This window comes from Tetrao urogallus (assembly GCF_951394365.1).
Source record: "Tetrao urogallus genome assembly, chromosome: 1".
Lineage (NCBI taxonomy): Eukaryota > Metazoa > Chordata > Aves > Galliformes > Phasianidae > Tetrao > Tetrao urogallus.
In genome coordinates this window covers 24,144,701-24,163,672 of record NC_136813.1, presented here as the reverse complement: position 1 = coordinate 24,163,672, position 18,972 = coordinate 24,144,701, and the positions used below count along the sequence as shown (strand labels likewise).

The 18,972-nt window shown below is 34.9% G+C and overlaps 1 protein-coding gene across 2 annotated transcripts in view; it reads left to right on the top strand.

The window, feature by feature from the left end:
• Window positions 1–18,737, top strand: part of POSTN (periostin) — a gene marked incomplete at both ends in the record, with an annotated part of 31,056 nt that extends 12,319 nt beyond the window's left edge. The window contains 17 exons of one of the 2 annotated variants that reach the window (XM_079549737.1): window positions 206–418; window positions 590–724; window positions 1,535–1,683; window positions 2,238–2,374; window positions 3,079–3,209; window positions 5,209–5,339; window positions 5,494–5,596; window positions 5,954–6,021; window positions 6,578–6,623; window positions 8,255–8,302; window positions 10,760–10,855; window positions 11,445–11,534; window positions 12,977–13,054; window positions 13,418–13,498; window positions 15,567–15,653; window positions 17,552–17,593; window positions 18,697–18,737. In XM_079549737.1, the coding sequence (XP_079405863.1) occupies window positions 206–418; window positions 590–724; window positions 1,535–1,683; window positions 2,238–2,374; window positions 3,079–3,209; window positions 5,209–5,339; window positions 5,494–5,596; window positions 5,954–6,021; window positions 6,578–6,623; window positions 8,255–8,302; window positions 10,760–10,855; window positions 11,445–11,534; window positions 12,977–13,054; window positions 13,418–13,498; window positions 15,567–15,653; window positions 17,552–17,593; window positions 18,697–18,737 (1,676 nt within the window). The remainder of the gene's footprint in view (window positions 1–205; window positions 419–589; window positions 725–1,534; window positions 1,684–2,237; window positions 2,375–3,078; window positions 3,210–5,208; window positions 5,340–5,493; window positions 5,597–5,953; window positions 6,022–6,577; window positions 6,624–8,254; window positions 8,303–10,759; window positions 10,856–11,444; window positions 11,535–12,976; window positions 13,055–13,417; window positions 13,499–15,566; window positions 15,654–17,551; window positions 17,594–18,696) is intronic. The other variant, XM_079549738.1, reaches the window with a different exon arrangement.
• Window positions 18,738–18,972: the final 235 nt, after the last annotated feature.

Here is an 18,972-nt window from a genome sequence, read left to right as displayed (position 1 = left end):
TGAGAAATGTGGATGCCCCCTCCTTTGAGGTATTCAAGACCTGGTTGAACGGGGCCCTGGGCAGCCTGATCAGATGGCAATCCTGCCCATGACAGGGGTTGGAACTGGATGGTCCTTAAGGTTCCCTCCAACCTAAGCCATTCTATGGTATATGAATCTATATATCCAAACATCTGTTTACTAAGTTTTTTTCTTTTCCACGCAGCTCTTGTGAAGTTCCATATTTTAAATACTCTTCAGTGCTCTGAAGCGATCATGGGTGGAGCTGTCTATGAGACCTTGGAAGGAAACACACTTGAAGTTGGCTGTGATGGTGAAACTCTTACTGTGAATGGAGTAAAGATGGTGAAACGCAAAGATATTGTGACGAGCAATGGTGTTATCCACCTCATTGATAGAGTGCTAATTCCTGATTCTGGTTAGTAATGTAAATGACAAACTTATTAAATTGAAGACATTTCCTCTCATCCCACCTAGATTCCTTCACATGTGTTGTTGTTGATAAGGTTATGAAAGCATGAAAAATGCAATTAAGGGGAAAAAAAAAAAAAAAGTTTTTATATGTCTTTTCTTTCTCCTTTATTTGCAGCCAAACAAGTTATTGAGCTTGGAGGTTCCCAGCAGACTACTTTTACAGACTTGGTAACACAACTAGGACTAGCATCTTCTCTAAGACCAGAAGGCCAATACACTCTTCTGGTACCACAGAATCGTGCTTTCTCAGGTTGGTAGCCTTCAAAGATTATTATCTGAACATTGAAATAAGCAGGAAGGATGTTTGGTATTCTGACAGTCTTCCAAATAATTGCCAGTACTTGTTCTACATCCCAAAGAAAGACAGTAATTAAGAATTAGAGATACTTTAGCCTTCCAGAATGAACGCCATACGTAAAGACAAAATAAATGTAACCATTAGGCTGCACAGCATTTTCAGTGGTAGCATTTGTTAATGGAAATATTAACTCTAAGACACAAAACATGCATAGATACATAATGGGAAAGCAGTGATATTAATGAACTTGCACATTACTCTCAACTTGTGCATTTCTTACATTAGATTAGTTATTTATACTCATGAAATTTATAAAAGGAGGTTGGTATTTTATAGTCCATTAAAACACAGAGAAACTGATAGAAAAGTGCTTTAAAACATGTCTACATATTTGCAGGAATGACCACCATGAGCATCCTATCTCTTCCTTCTGAGAAATCTTGGAAGGATTTCAGGTGCACATTCAGAAAGCAAAATTTGGGATAAGTTCACTCAGCTGGCACACAAAAATCATCAGCCATTTTGTTTACAGTAGTTAATCGTAACTGTGTCAAAATGTTATTTCTAAATTTGAGAAAGGATAATTTAAAGAAAATGTTTAAGAATTCTTTTCTATTTACACATACCTTTCCAAGTCTTAAATTATAAGCATTTCAAGTAAAGATTCAGTATTTCCACGGTGATGATGCAGATATCCACAGTCAAACTTGCTTGGATGGAAGTTCACTACTTAAATAATTTATTACTTAATTGGTATTGTAGATGACACTTTACAGATGGATCAACGGCTTCTTAAAACAATCCTGCAGAATCACATCATAAAAGTGAAAATTGGGCTCAATGAACTGTACAACGGACAAGAGCTGGAGACAATTGGCGGAAAGCTGCTAAGAGTCTTTGTGTATCGCACAGTAAGTGAATGGGACTTTCTAGCAATATGCATCCTGACTACGAAATGGAAAACGTATGAAAGAATAAAATAAAAAAAAACAAAGCTGAATGGAAATGACAATATCTACAATTACCACTATGAAGAAATAAAAAATCAAGCTTTCAAACTAGGAAAAAAAAAATGACAATTCAGTCTTTGTGGGAATTTTGCATAAACTACTCTTTTGGAAAAATGAAACAAAATTCAGGATCTGGCATTCAGTTATAAATTTATAAAACTAATTTTTATAACTAAGTAACAAAATCCTCAAAGGAAACAAAAAAAAATTAAGTTTGGAAACATTTCCACTCTGTTAACTTACTCCAGATTTCGTTACTTTTGCTTTCTCAGATTTCCTGGCAAGACAATACAGTATGATATTTGAAAATCCAGATGAAAACTAATTTTAATCTTAGCAGCCAGTTGGGAAATATACAAACATTGTATTTATTAAATATGTTTAAATGTTTTAATTTAATATGTAAATGCTCTATGAGTAGGTACCTTTGAAACTATCATTTTTCTATTAATCAGGCTGTATGTGTTGAAAATTCATGCATGGTCAGAGGAAGTAAAGAAGGAAGGAATGGCTTTATTCACGTCTTCAGACAAATCATCAAGCCAGCAGAAAAATCTTTGCATGAAATGCTGAGAAATGATAAGCGTTTTAGGTGAGTAGCATCTTGACAGCGCTGAGGTTTGGGTACAGACTGTAGCACAGCTGGACTGAGAAATGATTGTGAACCATGGGTTACTGAATATGTGGGGTGCGAGGAGGGCAGGAAAGAGGTAATTATCTCCTTAAAAACAGTTCTTTACTGCAAAATAGGCAAGAGAGGAGCAAGAGGGTAAAAGGGACTGGATGACACATTGAGAGCTATAAATGTAGCAGAGTGTGAAGGTTTAGTTACCCAGTGATACTATTCCATATTGGTGCAGAGTGATTAGAGACTCATACATCACCAGTCTATATTTCCTGTCCCCTGTCTTCAGATATCCTGATCCTCCAGAGAGCAACTGCCTTCCGAGAGCAATTCTAATCCTCCCTTCATGTCTTTGATCTGCAGATTTTTTTATTCCCTCAGCTCTGCTCTAATCCATACTGACAATATTTTTACTTTTCAAAGCCTTATTTTTTTATTTTATTTTTTTCTTCTCAGTCTGCTACTCTTAAGACAGCCTTTTTTTTCTGTTTTTTTTTTTTGTTTTTTTTTTTTGTTTTGTTTTGTTTTTTTGGTCCACCACTGTCTTTATTCCTGGGAAATAGTGGGATTGTTTGAAAATTGATGGTCTCTCAGAAGAAATGAAGGAACTAAGTGCCCAGACCTAAGTATAGTTATAACATATTTGTGGTTTGTTTGTTTGTTTTAAACAGTGTTTTCCTCAGTCTGGTGAAAGCTGCAGATTTAGATGATGTTCTGTCACGGCCTGGAGCATGGACTCTGTTTGTTCCAACTAATGATGCCTTCAGAGGTTTGACCGATGATGATAAGGCTGTATTGATAAGTAAGTAACAGAAGAAGACTACAAGTATAAGCAATTATGGAAAAATTAATGGGAAAAATGGCTAGTGTATTTCCTAGATGTCTGATTTCCTTGATGTCTGATAAAGCAGATAACCTTTTGGATAAACAAGCTACAGGACTTCTCTAAATTAGTTTTTTTCTTCAGTGATAGAGAAAATATCTTTTAGGGAAAAAACATTCAACATTAACTAAAAATTATTCTCATTTGTTGACATATTATCTTTTTACTTTATATGAGGGAATATGAATTTGGCTTGCTGTACTAGTGTGGGAATAGCAGTTGCCCTGAATTCAACATCCAGAAGAGCAGCCACATTTTCTGCTCCTATACTTTTCAAATCAAGGTTCAAAGACTTGAAAAAAAATGCCATGAATCCTTAATAACTTCTGAGAGTCCAGCTTAGAGCACTGATAAGTAACTGCCCTAGTATAACCCAGCTCTGTGCAGCCATTAACTCACTAAGGAGGCATTGTAAATTTGAATTCCCTCTTAATAATTTAAAATTATGACTGGTATAAATTACCTTCTGGTGTAGTGTGTGTTTAGTAACAATAAACTAACAGATAACCTAAATGAATGTCATTAAAGAGCCATAAAATCAAAAGAAGCTTGTCTCAGTGCTGTGAACTTAACCAACTAGATGAACACTATGGTTCTATTTTTAAGACTGGGTATGCTTGCAAAAGAAACAAAAGAAATGGAGGCCTATTTTGTCACAGCTAGCTACTTCATGTTGCAGCCCAGGCCTGCATTCTTTTGAATCATTTTGACAATCCAGAAAACCGTGTGTCCATTCTGCTTTTCAAGGACTTTTATGTACTGGCTTTTCCTACCATTGTGATGTAGTTTATACTTAATTTCATTTGCAGTTAAAATTTTAGTTTTACCCTATTGTTTTTACAGCTTAAAGTCCATTTTTTAGAGTCAGATTGATTTCTGGAACTTTATCTTGTCTTTTTTTTAAAGATACAATGTTGTTTTTTATGTAAAATTTAAACTTTAAAATAAATTTTCTTTAAAGGAATATAAAAATATTTATCTGTAAGAAAGATACAGAACAAAGATTATTTTTATTCAATGACCATTGTGTTAAAGAGCAAAAGAAATCTAGTGAAACAAGCTTTCAAATGGCCATGCTTAGGCTTTGTATATAATTTTATTCTATCTATTGAAGATTCAGTCACATAAATTTGGCATTGATTTTAGAAGATAGAAAAGAAGCATTTAATTGAACTTCAGCAGTAAAGTGAATTGCAGTGGTATAAGCAATCAGCAAAAGCAGAGAAAGGGAAATGCTCACTGAAAAAGAAACTAGGGAAAGTTATAATCTCACAGTTTCAATGAAGCTGAAACTTTTAGGAAGAATAATCAATGTTAGACAATATTCCACATAATATTATGTTTTAAATCTGTCCTGCTTGGTCCAGTGGATATTCCTACAGCTCATCCTTTGTTTCCATAGATGTGGAGCTCCAGAGAGCTGTCATGATACTACCTTGGACTCTAGAATCCATTTCCTTTGCTAGTCTTGGAAATGTTGGCTTTTTTTTTTCTTTTCTTCCCAAATAGAAATGAAACCTATGAAATAAGGAAATCACTCCCAGAATGGGGTTGTTTTTCTCAACTTCTCTCCCTCTCACAGTATGTAAGACCAGCAAAGGATCATACTCCACATGACATTCTTCTAGTCTGCCTGCAACTTTGTCCTGCCCAAGATAGAAAATGTGTGTATAGTGAGCTATGAGTTATCCCCATTCATCCCGGAAGGGTGTTGCTTAAGAGAATATTTGCATTTATTTCAGTGCCAACATTGTCAGATATAGTTCCCTTTAATTGCAAGGATGTTAAAGTAGCAGTTTATCTAGTATCTTGACAATACTTGATACTGTAGACTGCTTAGTGTTTCTGAATTTAATGTTTTTGTGGAGCATAATTAGAAAATCTCTTACTTGTATTTCTTATTTTTCAATTTAAATAGGAGACAAAAATGCTCTGAGGAACATTCTCCTTTACCACCTGACACAAGGAGTTTTCATTGGAAGTGGCTTTGAGCCTGGTGTGACAAACATCCTTAAAACTATCCAAGGAGGAAAACTGTACTTGAAAACAGTTAAGTCATGAAAAAGAACTCTTTCTAATACAATCTTGTAATGGAGATTTGACATTCAATGTCTACATTTTGATATTTTGTGTGATATTTCTCAGAATGTAGCATTAAGGGTTTTATTTTTTAATATCGTTGATAACTTCCGTTCTTTACCAGGTGAATGATACTCTTCTGGTTAATGAACTGAAGTCAAAAGAACCTGATCTCATGGCAACCAATGGTGTAATTCATGTTATTGATAAACTCCTATATCCAGCAGGTGAGTATTAGTTCATGGAACTTACACGCATTTCTGAATCTGTATCTTATGTGCAGTAACTGTAAAAAGTTACTTCCTTTAAAAAGACAATTTCTATGTGGAATACAAAACAAAAAGTGTACATCACTGTTTATTCTATGTGTTGTCTGAAACCATGGCAACTCTTTGAACTGTATGAAAGTCTAGTATATGGAAGATAAGATGTCTTGGGTTATCCCTCTCTCAATACAGAAGAATGTGTATGTACACATACATGCTTTTATGAATTAATGAAAATCCTTACATATTCTTACTACTCCAAATGGAAATAAAACATATGCACATGTGTCCTCTTAGATGCCTATTTCTTCTTTTCAGATCTGCCTGTCGGAAATGATCAGTTGCTCACAATCCTGAAGAAGCTGATCAAGTATATTCAAATCAAGGTATTCTTATAATAATGTCTGTCCCCATTGTCCTTTTGGCAGGATCTGCAAAATCACTTGCATTATCACTCAGAAATGGTTCTTTGGCTCTGCTTCCTCAGAATGCAACACATAATAGTTGCTCCCAGTCTCCCAAGTGTAATCTTGAATGATACAATGCATGCAACAGTTAGAAGTTATGTTTTTCATCACCAAGTAATTGCAGAATATTTGCACATAGGCAACTCCAGTGTGAACTGGCCCAAATCTACTGTTTGCTTCAGGTACACTTTATCACTACATCAGCATAGGTAAATTCCAAGTCCTTAGGGCAACCCATCTTTGAGAGAAATATCAAGCAGGTAACTCATTTAACTCATTAGACTCAAAGCCTATGGAGAAAAATAGAGATCTGTCTTAATCTCTTGAGGCTATGTTCACTTTCAGTCATGAATGAGAGGACATAGCCAAATAGAGTAGCCTGACTTTTTGATCAGTTAACCAGCGATTTCTGTGTACAATCTTTAGAAAATGGAAATGCAAGTGCTCTTTTAAACTTACTTTTCTGTATTTATAGTTTGTTCGTGACAGTACCTTCAAAGAGATTCCACTGACGTTTTACAGTAAGTTAATTTTAAATATTAACATGGATTAACATAAATATTAAGATGGATTTGAGATTGCTTTTTAATGTTACCAGTTCTGAATTGTTTGGAGCAGACAAGATACATATGGAAAAGATTTTTTTTTTTCCACTTTCTAGCTGAAGTTCAGTGCTTGTTGCACAGAAGTCGTATGGCTTCAGAGGCTCTGAAAGATGTCGCACTGACCAACCCTACATTTGATATGCTTTCATTTTCACAAATGCTTCCAGTGAGACAGTGTACCTTTTCCACCTGTTTTCCATACACGCAAATATGAGTCTTTATAGAACCAGCTGCTTCAAGCATTTCCTCTATGAGGAATAAATATGAAAAAGGAAACTTTCTTGCTCTCTCATAGCCTTTCTAAGGGTTTGCTTTTACTATCTGCACAGAAAGCATTATAAAACCATAAAATCACGGAATATCTGAAGTTGGAAGGTACCCACACAGGAGCATTGAGTCCTGGCCTATACGCAGCACCACCTGAAATTCAAATCTTGTGTCTGAGAGCGTTGTCCAAATGCTTCCTGATCTTTGTCAGGCTTGGTGCTGTGCCCTTAGCCCTGGGCAGGCTGTTCCATGCCCTCCGCTCTGTTGCTATCACACAGAGCAGAGCTCAGTGCTGCTCCTCTGCTCCCTGTGAGGAGCTGCAGCCGCTGTCAGGCCTCCTCTCAGCTCCTCTGCTCTGGGCTAAGCAAATCAGGAAGCTCAGCTGTTCCTCATACACATCAGTTTGTATCAGAATGTGAAGTTGGGGGGTTGGAGTCGATGATCTCTGGAGGTCCCTTCCAACCCCTACAATTCTGTGATTCTGTGAAGTTACACAGATTAAATTTCTGCAGGACTGCCCACATTTCTCAGTAGAAATGGAGAACATTACATGAGAGTTTGTAACTCTAGGATGAATATACTGAATTTTAAAGGCTCTTGGAACAACAACAAAAAAATGGAATATGTATTTCACAGCCGTTGATAGTAGCACAAGAAGCCATGTCTGTGAGCTGGAGCAAGGAATTTCAATGTCGAGTATTAAGAAAGTTGTATAACTGTTGATTCAGTTCAACATGGCTGTGACATCTAAAGTGAAGGTTTGTAAAAATGGCTGTGAGTCAGATCTGTCAGCAATGTTTTATAAACACACGTCTGTTTTAGTTGTAGAGGGGCAAACTGATACCTATGAGTATCACACTATTTTCTGTGAAATGCAAGAATAGTTCTCAGTGTTAGAGGGTCTCCTCTGTTTACTACTTGAGCTCTTTACGAAAAAAAATGGGCAAAATTCAAAGTTAAGGTATGCTGGGGAATAGTATAAATTCTTATAAGGAGGATTGTATGAGACAGTATTATTATTTATCTTATGTTTTTTCAAGACCAGTGGGTTTTATGAGACACAAACAAAAGAAAATAGCACATTAGAAGACTGTCTACAGTATATACCACCATTTAGTAAATAGAACTGAGATCCATACTCTGAGGCATTTCAAGTTAGTTTACCTACTGTTAATATGTGTATCGTTATTCACATCTTTATGACCAGATGTGAATTATGACCATCAAGAATTATCATTAAGAATGGAATGTGTGTTATATTCCATTTTCTATACTTTCAGAAATTAACATAATTGAAAGCAACGTGCAGCCTATCGTCAGAAAGGAAGGTAAACAGGGCCTTCCAATATATATATCTGTATATGTTCAAATATGTATATATACAGAATATATATTGTATTTATTTAACTGAATGTATTTTGTACTTAACAACTCCAGGTTGTTCAGTACTTTGCTGGGAAAGCAAAGGTACAAATATTGTGATTAGAACTGGCTGAAATGTTTTGTATGAAAAGATTTCCCACAGTTATTCTCCCCAGATGGATTTTTTTTTTTCCCATGGGCATTTTAAAAACACATTGTTTAATACAACATTTTTTTAAAAGCGTGCCTTTTAAACGCCTTAATGTTACTCTACTTTATATAAGTATTACTATACTTAAAGTATAAAGAAAATTGGATTCTGCAATTGAAACATTTTTCATGTTTTTGTATTGAAGTAGTTATTTTAAAAGCTTTGTTACACATTGAAGTGCAACCAACTAACCAAACATTAAAAGCAATAGTTAATTTCTTTATAGATTTCAATCAGTTCTAAATACCAATATCTGTCAAATGCCTGGAAAAGACAGCCAAACTGTTTGTCTCAAATCAAAAGCATGTTTTAAAGAATAGATAAGTGGTGTGACTGTAGAGAACAAAAAGTGGGGCCATAACTATTAGAAACACTTGTAATTCATAGTGTAAATAAAACATCCCTTAGTTTCACTAAACCGGTGACCATGCTTATTTGCTCCAGTTTCCTTCTGAAATGTAAATGCTCAAAAGGAATCTGGTGGAGCTCAACTGAGAACAAAGGCAGTCAGAATATCTTGCAGAATGCTCAAGCAAACTGATTAGCCATTGTTTCTGTGAAGGCTCCCATCCACCAGAAGTGATGAGTTTTTTTTTTTTTGTTCTGTGTTTTGTCCCACCTAGCATTAGATACTATCTTATATATTTATATATGTATATGCTAACACTTGTTTCCTAGTCTCTGTTATGAAATCAGAGCTACAGAGCAAAAGAAACATGAAATTGATTCCATACATTGTAATTTGACCAAAATATTTTAGAGATCTTCATAAGATGAAGGTGAATTACCTTCTGGAGGTACCTGCTCTTCTATATTAAATCTGAAACTGGAGCAGATAGTTTTGGTAATTTAGTATAGTTTGAAAGATGAGGAAAAAAATAAGGAAAAAAATGAAATGTCCGAGCACTTCTCTGCAAATGTACAACTAAGTGCTATTCGCCAAAGAGGCATAAAATATTTTCGCATGTTAATGAGCATTGAACTGTCACTCCTTACTGCTGCCAGTACAGTATTCCTGTTTTGGGATACTATCCAAAGAATGATCTCTGGCCAACAGAATCTGCCTAATGATGACTCAGATGTAGTCCCAGGAGAGTTGTTTCGGGCCCTTTTTAGCTTGCTTGCAATAACAGCAATGAGTAGGAGCTCCCATCAGAACCACATATGCCTACAATTGTCTGTGTAAAAAGTTGCACGTTATATTTTGCAACATAATGTCTGTATGTTCCAGCAGAAAATCATGGCAGGGAGATTTCATTAAAACAAAAAAAATCAGTCATTTTACAGCCTGCTGTTTGCCACTTCCAATCTCAGTGATTTCTGGTGGTGTTGTGAGTCATTGTCTCTACATAAGGAAGTTTAAAAGAGAACTCATGAGTTAAATCTGTTGAAACCCAGTCCTAACAAATTAATCCCAGCATCCTGTCATGCAGAGGCACATTTTATCAATGTGGTCTCCAGGGATTTCACAAGATAAGAGTTTACCAAATTATTTGCTTTGGCCGTTGATATCAAGATGACATCTCCCATGAATCTCAGAGGATGGTAGCTGGTCTTGCTGACAAATACCTTTGCAGCCTCTCTGGTTGAGCTCTGAATTTTACCTTAATTTTTCTTTACGCTGTATGACCACAGCTGAGGTCTGGCTAGCTTTAGAAAACATAAAAACAACAAAAAAGGAATCAGCCATTCGTAAATAAAGAAATAATAAATAAACAATCTGAATTAATTTAAAGACCCAGTTTCCTTTTGGGTATCTGTAGAGTTAGTAGGAAATAACACGATGAACATTTTTCTCTTCAGTCATTTCCAAGTTTTCAATACTTTACATGCTGATGATTATCAAAGCAATAGCTGTAAGATTCTAGCAATGTGTCAGAGTAGGTATTTTACCAATATGTATGCTTTCCTTCTTCTGCTGACAGACTTTTTGCCCAAGTCTTGTCAGATATTAAAAATGCCCAATGCACAGAAGTAAGAAATATTTCTAAACAGTAAATGTGCAGTAAGGTCTAAATTTGAGGTATGGAAGGAAGTGCAGGATTGTGCAGCCACAGCTGCAGATGCCTACTCAGATTTTAAAAAGACTCTTTTATGGTCATCTGGCTTATTTTGGGTAGGAATGGTAATGATAACTTAATCTCAGCCCTGGGGAATACCGTGCATATTTTTATGGCTATTCATAACATGCTGTTTTTTCCTTATGTCACAGACCCATCTATTACACAGCTCACTAAAATAATTGAAGGAGAACCTGAGTTCAAAATAGTCAGGGAGGGAGAGACAATAACTAAAGTGATTCATGGAGGTTGGTATGCTTTCAGCAACTCAATTTGTATTAGATGAAATTTGAAACATTATCTGTTCCCCATCAGTTTTTGTTTGGATGAAAATTATTCATGTTGGACAACTGACCAGTTTTTAAGGAGAATTACTGTATTGGATTGTATCATTTCATTCTCACTTCTCACGCATTTCAAAAGTATTTTGTCTTTTTATCTGTCTAGCTGAAACTCTTACAGCCAAGATAGTGTTAGAAATGTTCTGCATGCTGACATGATAGCTGCTTAAGTTAGGAACTGTTTAGGATGTAATTCTTGTATAGAAGGACAGCTTTGTCAAACAAAGAAATCAACTGTTTTTTTTCCTGTTTTGCTAGGGACTTTGAGGATTTCATATCTAGGAGTGTTTGAAAGAAAATAGCATGTGGCCATTTTACATCTGGGGGAAACTTAGTTTCTGGTCTACTGTGAGCAATCTGACTTAAAAAAAAAAAAAAAAAAAAAAAATTCTATTGTAATTCCTAGTGTGCTTCATTAAGTTTCAGTTTCTCAAAAGCAGCACTTCAAACACTGCTCATCAATTTATTAATATCTTCACTTTAAAAATCCTCGTAGAACCAATTATTAAAACGTACACCAAAATCATTGATGGGCGACCTGTGGAAGTGACAGAGAAAAAAGTAACAGAAGAAAGAATTATTCAAGGTAACTCATGCTGAGCTGTTCAGTGAAGTTCTCTATTACATACTGAAATAACACTGCTTAAGTCCTGTACTAATGCCTAAATTGTATTTCCTGGAGAGGAAATGTTATTCCTGCTATTTGTCACTGTGTATGCTCAATTTCTTTCTGTGTCTGCTACATATACATGTGCAGAAAGAGTTACAACATCTTGCATGCAAAAACACAGAAACTCATCTTTTCTCTTTTTTCTTGGATTCTAAGTACCGTTTCAGGATGAGACTGTTATTCTGAATTATTTTTAGTCTATCTTATTTTAGGATTAATTTTTGGGGTATGCATATATATGAATTTTCGAGTTATTTTTATATCTCCAGCTAGTCCTCATTTTGTCAATACTAGACCTTGCTTGCTTTTGCATTACATCTCAGGATTTCTTGACACTTATTTCAGAAATAATGACTATAATAATCCTTTGTTTCTGTGTGAGGGGAGTCTATATTTTTCTAACACCTACAAGGCAGACAGTTGTTTAGTCCTAATGTAGAATAGAACTGATGAGCATCTTTTCCTTGATCTTTTTCAACTGTAAATTTCAATCTTTCCTTTACAAATTTCAGTTACATTTGACCTACAGTGCAGATTTTATGTTTAGGAATTCTAGAATCTATACAGAAATTGAAATGTGTGGAGTGAGGCATAGTGTATAGTATAAAATATTATGTAGTATAGTATAACGATAGTATAAATTATTCGCTAACATATTTGATCCCCTTGGATAGATTCAGTTTTAACACCATAGCAAAAATACTGTCTGCATGAAAAGCTGAAAGGGAAAGACAGTGTTAAAGGAACGTATTGATTTAGCAGAAGGTATTCAGATTGAGTTTATGTAGAAAAATTCAATTTAAGATGTCATTCAAGCAGTAGAGAAAGAGGAAATAGGACAAGTTATTCTAATGTAACTACTTACATATAATGGAATTAAACAAAAATAAAAATGAAAAAAAAAAGATATTTTTTAATATGCCTATTTCTCAAGAGAGAATATTTCTGGAAAAGAAAATCATGTTTTCTTGTTCCATTACAACAGTGGTCTCAGACCATTTTTCACTGAGGAAATACCGACCTTATACAGCAGCGTGATTAAAACTGTGCCTTTCTTCCAGAATGTGAGCAGATGTTTACTATGCTAAATTTGTTGAACTACTTGTCTGAATAGCTGTAAACTGTAGTTGTAACTCTCTTTCATTTCAGTTTGGAACACAGTGAAGGATAAAACCACCATAGAAGCAGATTAAAACACATTAAAGATAGAAACAGAGTGGGGTTTAAATAAGAAAAACAAACAAAAACAAACAAATAAAAAAAACCAAACACAAGCTTTAATATTTATTAAAAATCTTCAACGATAATTCTGTTACACGTTACAATTAAAGTCCCTGTTTTATACATCTTTGTTTCAGGTCCAGAAATAAAATATACCAGAATTACTGCAGGTGGTTCAGACAATGAAGAAAATTTGAAGAGATTGCTTGAGGAAGGTTAGTATCCTTATCTTCTTTAAAAGAAATAAATAAATAGAAAACAGAAAACCAGCACGATTATTAGTTAAGTAATAAATGAATGTGTATTTTGTTTTCTTCAAATGTGCTGATAGAACAAAATCAGAGATTAAGCCTCGGAAACTAAGAAATGTCCAAATCTGATCTCCTGTAATATATAGTAAGCTATCCTTGTCATGAAAAATGGTGTTTCCAGTGTTTTGCATGGAGCTTAATATCATCACAGATGACATTTGTAATTCAACAGAATTCTGTAACATGATACATTTGATTATGTGCTGTTGTATGATTGTCATGTATTTTCTGTCAATCAATTTTTTGCCATAACCTGTATCCTGTCAGAGGTTACCAAGGTGACCAAATTTATTGAAGGTGATGGTCATTTACTTGAAGATGAAGAAATCAAAAGACTTCTGCAGGGAGGTAATTCGGTGTATTACAACTAACCTTTTTGCAACAGGTTATGACAACTGAAACCTCTCTCAGATACGTTCAGCTCAACATTTTTTAAAGACTGACCTAACGGAAGTGAAATTTTAATACAAGAAAAAAAAGAAAAAGTGCAATGCTGTGTGATGTAGTGCCAGATATCTGACAAAGTGCCAAATTTTGATTAAACTATTTTGATATGTTATCAATCACAAAAATATTTTTTCTTTGTTTTCTCAGTCTTTAAAAAGATGTCTAATAAAAACTGAGGAGAGCAATGAAGATTTATTCCACTAGCTGTGAACTCTTTTGATCAGCAGATTTAAATATGTGGAAAATGGTTATGAAATCCAAAGTATTGTAATAGGCCAAATGTATCTTCCTCATCAGTTATCCAGAAATGAATGTTCATTGCCCTCATGTAAATAATCAAAGGCATGTTGATCATCCCTCTTTCAGTGCTTACAGGTGATGGATATGGAGGCATTAACTTTAATTCTTTTCAAATATAGCATTCCAAGGAATGGTTTCCTTTCCTTCTTGCTCTTCTGATTCTAACAGTCTTGGCAGTATATAACCAGTAGCTGTAGAAAACTGATGAAAGAACTTGTGCTTATGAAATTAATTCTTATCTATTCAATTGGGAATGTTCTCTGCTTAATATATAGACTCAAATAACAATCTATAATAGCAATGGAGAATAAAACAGAGAATTCAAGTATTGTGTTTTTAGTGAAGGTGAGAAGTTCAACAATGTTCACGAATATTTCTCCTAGCACAAATTAGCTGAATCCAATTAATTTTATGTTCACTTTATAATAATTTAGTAACTTGAATACCACTGAATTAGCTGACAGTTCAGCTGTGTGTTCACAGAAGTAAATCTAGTAGCCCTTTGCGAGCACCATTCTGTGTACTTGAATTAAACATCAGGTAAAAATTTAGTGATGGCTGAAAGACAGTAATTTTCCATCAAACAAAACCATGCTAGCTGATAATGCAGCTAGTCCTATAGATAAACCAAGATATGATCATGAATACTGATTACTATATTAATCTTTGGTCTTTTAAAGAGCCAGATCTTAGTTTTACTGCTCTAGCCAGGATATTAGTCAACAGTCATTGGAGAGAGAGATGAAATTCCTGAGGATATTTCCATTGTACCCTATCCTAAGCATCCCAACTATGAGTTATTCTCTGCAGATGCCTATTTCAGTGGTGACTATTTAAGTGAAAATGGAAAATGAGAAAAAGTATATCAAACTATGTTCTATTGATCCCAAACAGTCTATGAAGAGCGTGTATAAATTTATCCCAGAAATGTGCAAAATCTTCCACTACAGAGGTATACAACTAAATACACACAATCTGTATATCTTACAGGGACCCCATAGATGTGAAAAGTGAGAAATAATTTACCTGGAGTAAATTTAGTAAAGACAATACTGTCTCTTGAATTCTTGCTATTTTTCCTTGCTATTATATGTTAGATTGCATAAGCATCCTGCTTGGCAGAATGAACCATACAGGCAGATTTCAAGCTGTTGTTTAATCTGATTTTTTTCTATCTTTTCCATGATTTACCGTCCAGTCAGCTGCCCTTAGCTACCATGATAATATCTTACCATACATTCAGCCAAAAAAAGTGGATACACAAAATACTTTCTGGCTGTTGGTGATAGTAGCAGTAATACTTTATGACTTTCTTGCCTACATCAAATTTCTTGTTTTACTGAAAATTTCTAAAGTACTTAAATCTGAATCCAGACAAAAATAGATGCATTCCCTCTAAATTAAAAGATGGGCTTTAATTCAACTCGTTTGATGTACAGTACTGCTAATTATAATTGGCAGTCTGTGCTGGAACATCCTAAAAGCCAAGATTGTGATGAATGATTTCCAGCTCTAGAGAGGGAATCACCTGTATCAGGGCCAAGAATATCAGCAGGACTTTACAGCATGATTACTGTGGCCTGCATACACCTACTCCCAAAATGGCATTCTTTCCACTGAAGTTTTCTGTGCTATCCCAGATTTAACTTGTTTTTAATGCTTATCATAGCTGGAACTGAGTACACCAAGGTTACTAAAGTAATTGAGGGAGAACCACAGATTATCGAGAGAGAAATCAAGAAAGTCCATTTGGAAGGTTAGTTTGTCTAAAAATCCAATATCACTAAGGTCTCCTATGTCTGAAGTAATCATTCTAGGTGCAGAATTATAGTATTTATTTATTCATAAAAATTACTTACGTCTGAAGTCAATATTTTAGCTGAAAGAGTTTTTGTTTGTTTTGGAAAAAGAATTCTTTAACATTACAGAGAAAAATGTTGAGGCTTATCTTGTGTCTGAAAGTAACCAAAAGATTTGGCAGGCATAGTAGACAAGAGGAAATATCTAAACCACAAAGCATAGGTAAAACATTTGAAGGAACATGCACCTTTCTCTAAGCAGCACATCCAGAAGAAGACCACGTGAGTTGTTTTTAACATGAGATATTTCATGTCAATGTTAATATGATCTGTTGGGTTCTCAACTTAGTAAAAGAGTGGGGTGGAAGGACTGCAACCTCTGGGCATGAGTGTAAATGTCAATTTCATCCTATTGTTAAGTGAGGGAAGTTCATCATTTTTAAAAAGCTGAATGTAATTGGAGTCCAACCTGAGGAGCCAACTAATGGCTTCAGCCTGGGTATATGCCAAGAATTAATTCTTCAAGTCTAACAATCTTTTTTTTTTTCTTTTTTTTTTTTTTTTTTAATTAAAAAGTATTTTGTTTTGTGTTTCTTTTGGATTAGTATGAAGGTACTTTTCTAAATCTAATTCTCATGATGCAGAGTAACAATGTATTTGAACTACAAACTCATAGGCATAATACAGTTTTATACTTCTTACAATTTGAAGTTTACACTAAATGCTGAAGGTACACCAGTTATTTGTTATGTTCAGTGTTGAGAAGTACAAGGCATGCAGGGGAATCAACTATTGCCTGAAAAGTATGACTTTTGACCATGGGACCTTACCTGAAAATGTACTGCTTCACACAGGCCACGTTCATTTTCACGTTCTCATTTTCAGGATGTTGAAGAACTTGGTACAAATGCACACCAGTTAGCCTCAGCTAAAAGAGGCAAAACCTGTATCTCAGGGCAACACATTTACAAACCTTGTACCTCAAGATGAAAAGAGAACTTCTGGTTAAACGAAGAAACAAGTACTTCATGTAAAGAAGGAAAAATGCTACAGTCATGTTCCTGTGACAGTGATAGAAGCATGCTGTCTTAAGTTTCTGAAATGTTTTTCCGTCTGTTGAGAAGACACCTGGTTTTAAAAAATATTTCATAAGAAAAAGGGAAAACTCTCCATAGAATTGAATCAGTCTTTTGGAAAATAGATGTATCTGTTAGTGAGAATGGTACCTTGCTGGGCTTTGTTCCACCATACCCTTTAAAGTAGAAGTCTCTGAGAACATCAGCTGACCCGTAAATATGAAGTGATGCTGTGGGCTCTCGGTGAAGCTACACATCACACATCTGAGTGCAACTGGACATGTGAACAACATCTTGCAACAGCTGCATTTCAACCGTACATAATTCCTACAGAAATGTCTTGCAGTGCTCTGCAAGCAGACCTGAACTTCCTCTGCCAAAAGTTGAGATCAAGTTCTGGGCAGTACACTAATATGAATTCTCACCTCGCTGTCGGCATCAGATAGCTTTTGCCTGAGCAAAATGTCCTGGCCAATGTCCATGTCATGCAAATGTCCACACAAGATCAGTGTGAATAATGGATCAGTTCATAGCGCTAAAATTTAAAAATCTATTTGAAATATTGATAGAATTCTATGCATGAATACAAATGGTGGAAATGTGTAAACTCTATTTATTATTAGCGTTCATCTTTCAGGTGATTGAGTCAATCTAACAAAATCCTTAATTCGTTAAAAACATTTAGAGCAGATGTTACAAGTCTACAATGGGTTTCCAACATTTATAATGAATTATACCTCTTACAAATAACTTCTGACTGAAACATTTCTATTTTCTAGAAGCACCTGTACGGAAAGTACAAGCAAACAAGAGGACACAAGGTAAAAGCAAAACATATGTTAAAAACTTTTAGCATATTTCAAGTATTTTCCCCTGCTATGTTTAAGGTGAAACAGGATGGAACTTAAAAAAACAGAGTTCTAAAGGAAAGAGTTGCATTTCTGTTTAAAAAAAAAAAAGAAAAATTAGCAAAACTTGGTAAATGACTTATGCATGCTTTATATACATATATATTTTTCTATCTGAAAGAACTTTTATTAAACTTTTATTGTGTGCTTTGGTCAGGTATTGTTTTGTAATAGAGTAAAGTTGTCAAAGTTTAGAGTCTAGCACTATGAAAAGGATAGTTGTGTTTTAACCCAGAAGGCAGCTTGGCATACAGCTGTTAATTCACTCCTACCTCCCTGTGAGGTGGGGGAGATAATCAGGGAAAAAAAAAAAAAAAAGAAAAAAGTACAGTTGAGATAAAAACTATTTACTAAAACATAAAAGGAAGAGAAATAATAGAAGTAATGATAATTACTTGTATATATTTAGAAAAGAAGTGGTGCTCAACACAATTTCTTGCCACCCGCCAACTGATGCCCAGCCAGTCTCTAAGCAGTGGCTATGCACCCTCTGGCGAGTTCCTCACAGTTTTATACGTTTTTGGGGGTTTTTTTGCGTTACATCATATAGTATGAAATGTCCCTTTGGCCAGTTCAGGTCAGCTGTCCCAGTTCTGTCCCCTCCCAGTTCCTTGTGTTTCCCAGACTTCTTGGTGTCAGGTCACTAAGAGAAACTGAAATCTGAATCTTCCTTGTCTCAGCAACAACTAAAATCTAGGTGTGTGATCAACAGTTTTTCTCCTAAAGCCAAAGTATTATACCAGACACTATGAAGAAAATAACTGCCCCAGCTGTAACCAAGACAGTGACACTGTGGGATTCCCCACTGTGGGATTTGTAACACAGGGATTCCACATTATCTGGGTTGATTGAGAAACTGAAACAACTATAATTCCCTAGCTGCCAGCATAGCAGGGAAAGATTCAGTGTCAAGCTTCATTTTTTCCTCTTTTCATCAGTAAACACAGTAACGTATACATATACAGTAACATATTGCATATAATTACATTATATTTTCTTTTTCTTTTTTTCTCTAGGGGGATCAGCAAGAAGGAGGACAAGACTAGCTTATTCTTAAAAGCTTTTCAAGATAGAATCCACAGAATTACAAATAAACAGTGTGGTCTTTGAGAGAAAAAGTTTTTGTTTTTTTTTTTTTTTTAAAAAAAGAAAAAAAAAGAACATTAGAAAAAAATGTGTTTTGTATAACAATGTAAACTGAACCATGAATCCACAAAAAGATGTGAAAATGCAGATGCTTACTAACAGCATAATGCTCACTAGGGGTATTCCATTGGAGGTGCTATAAATGC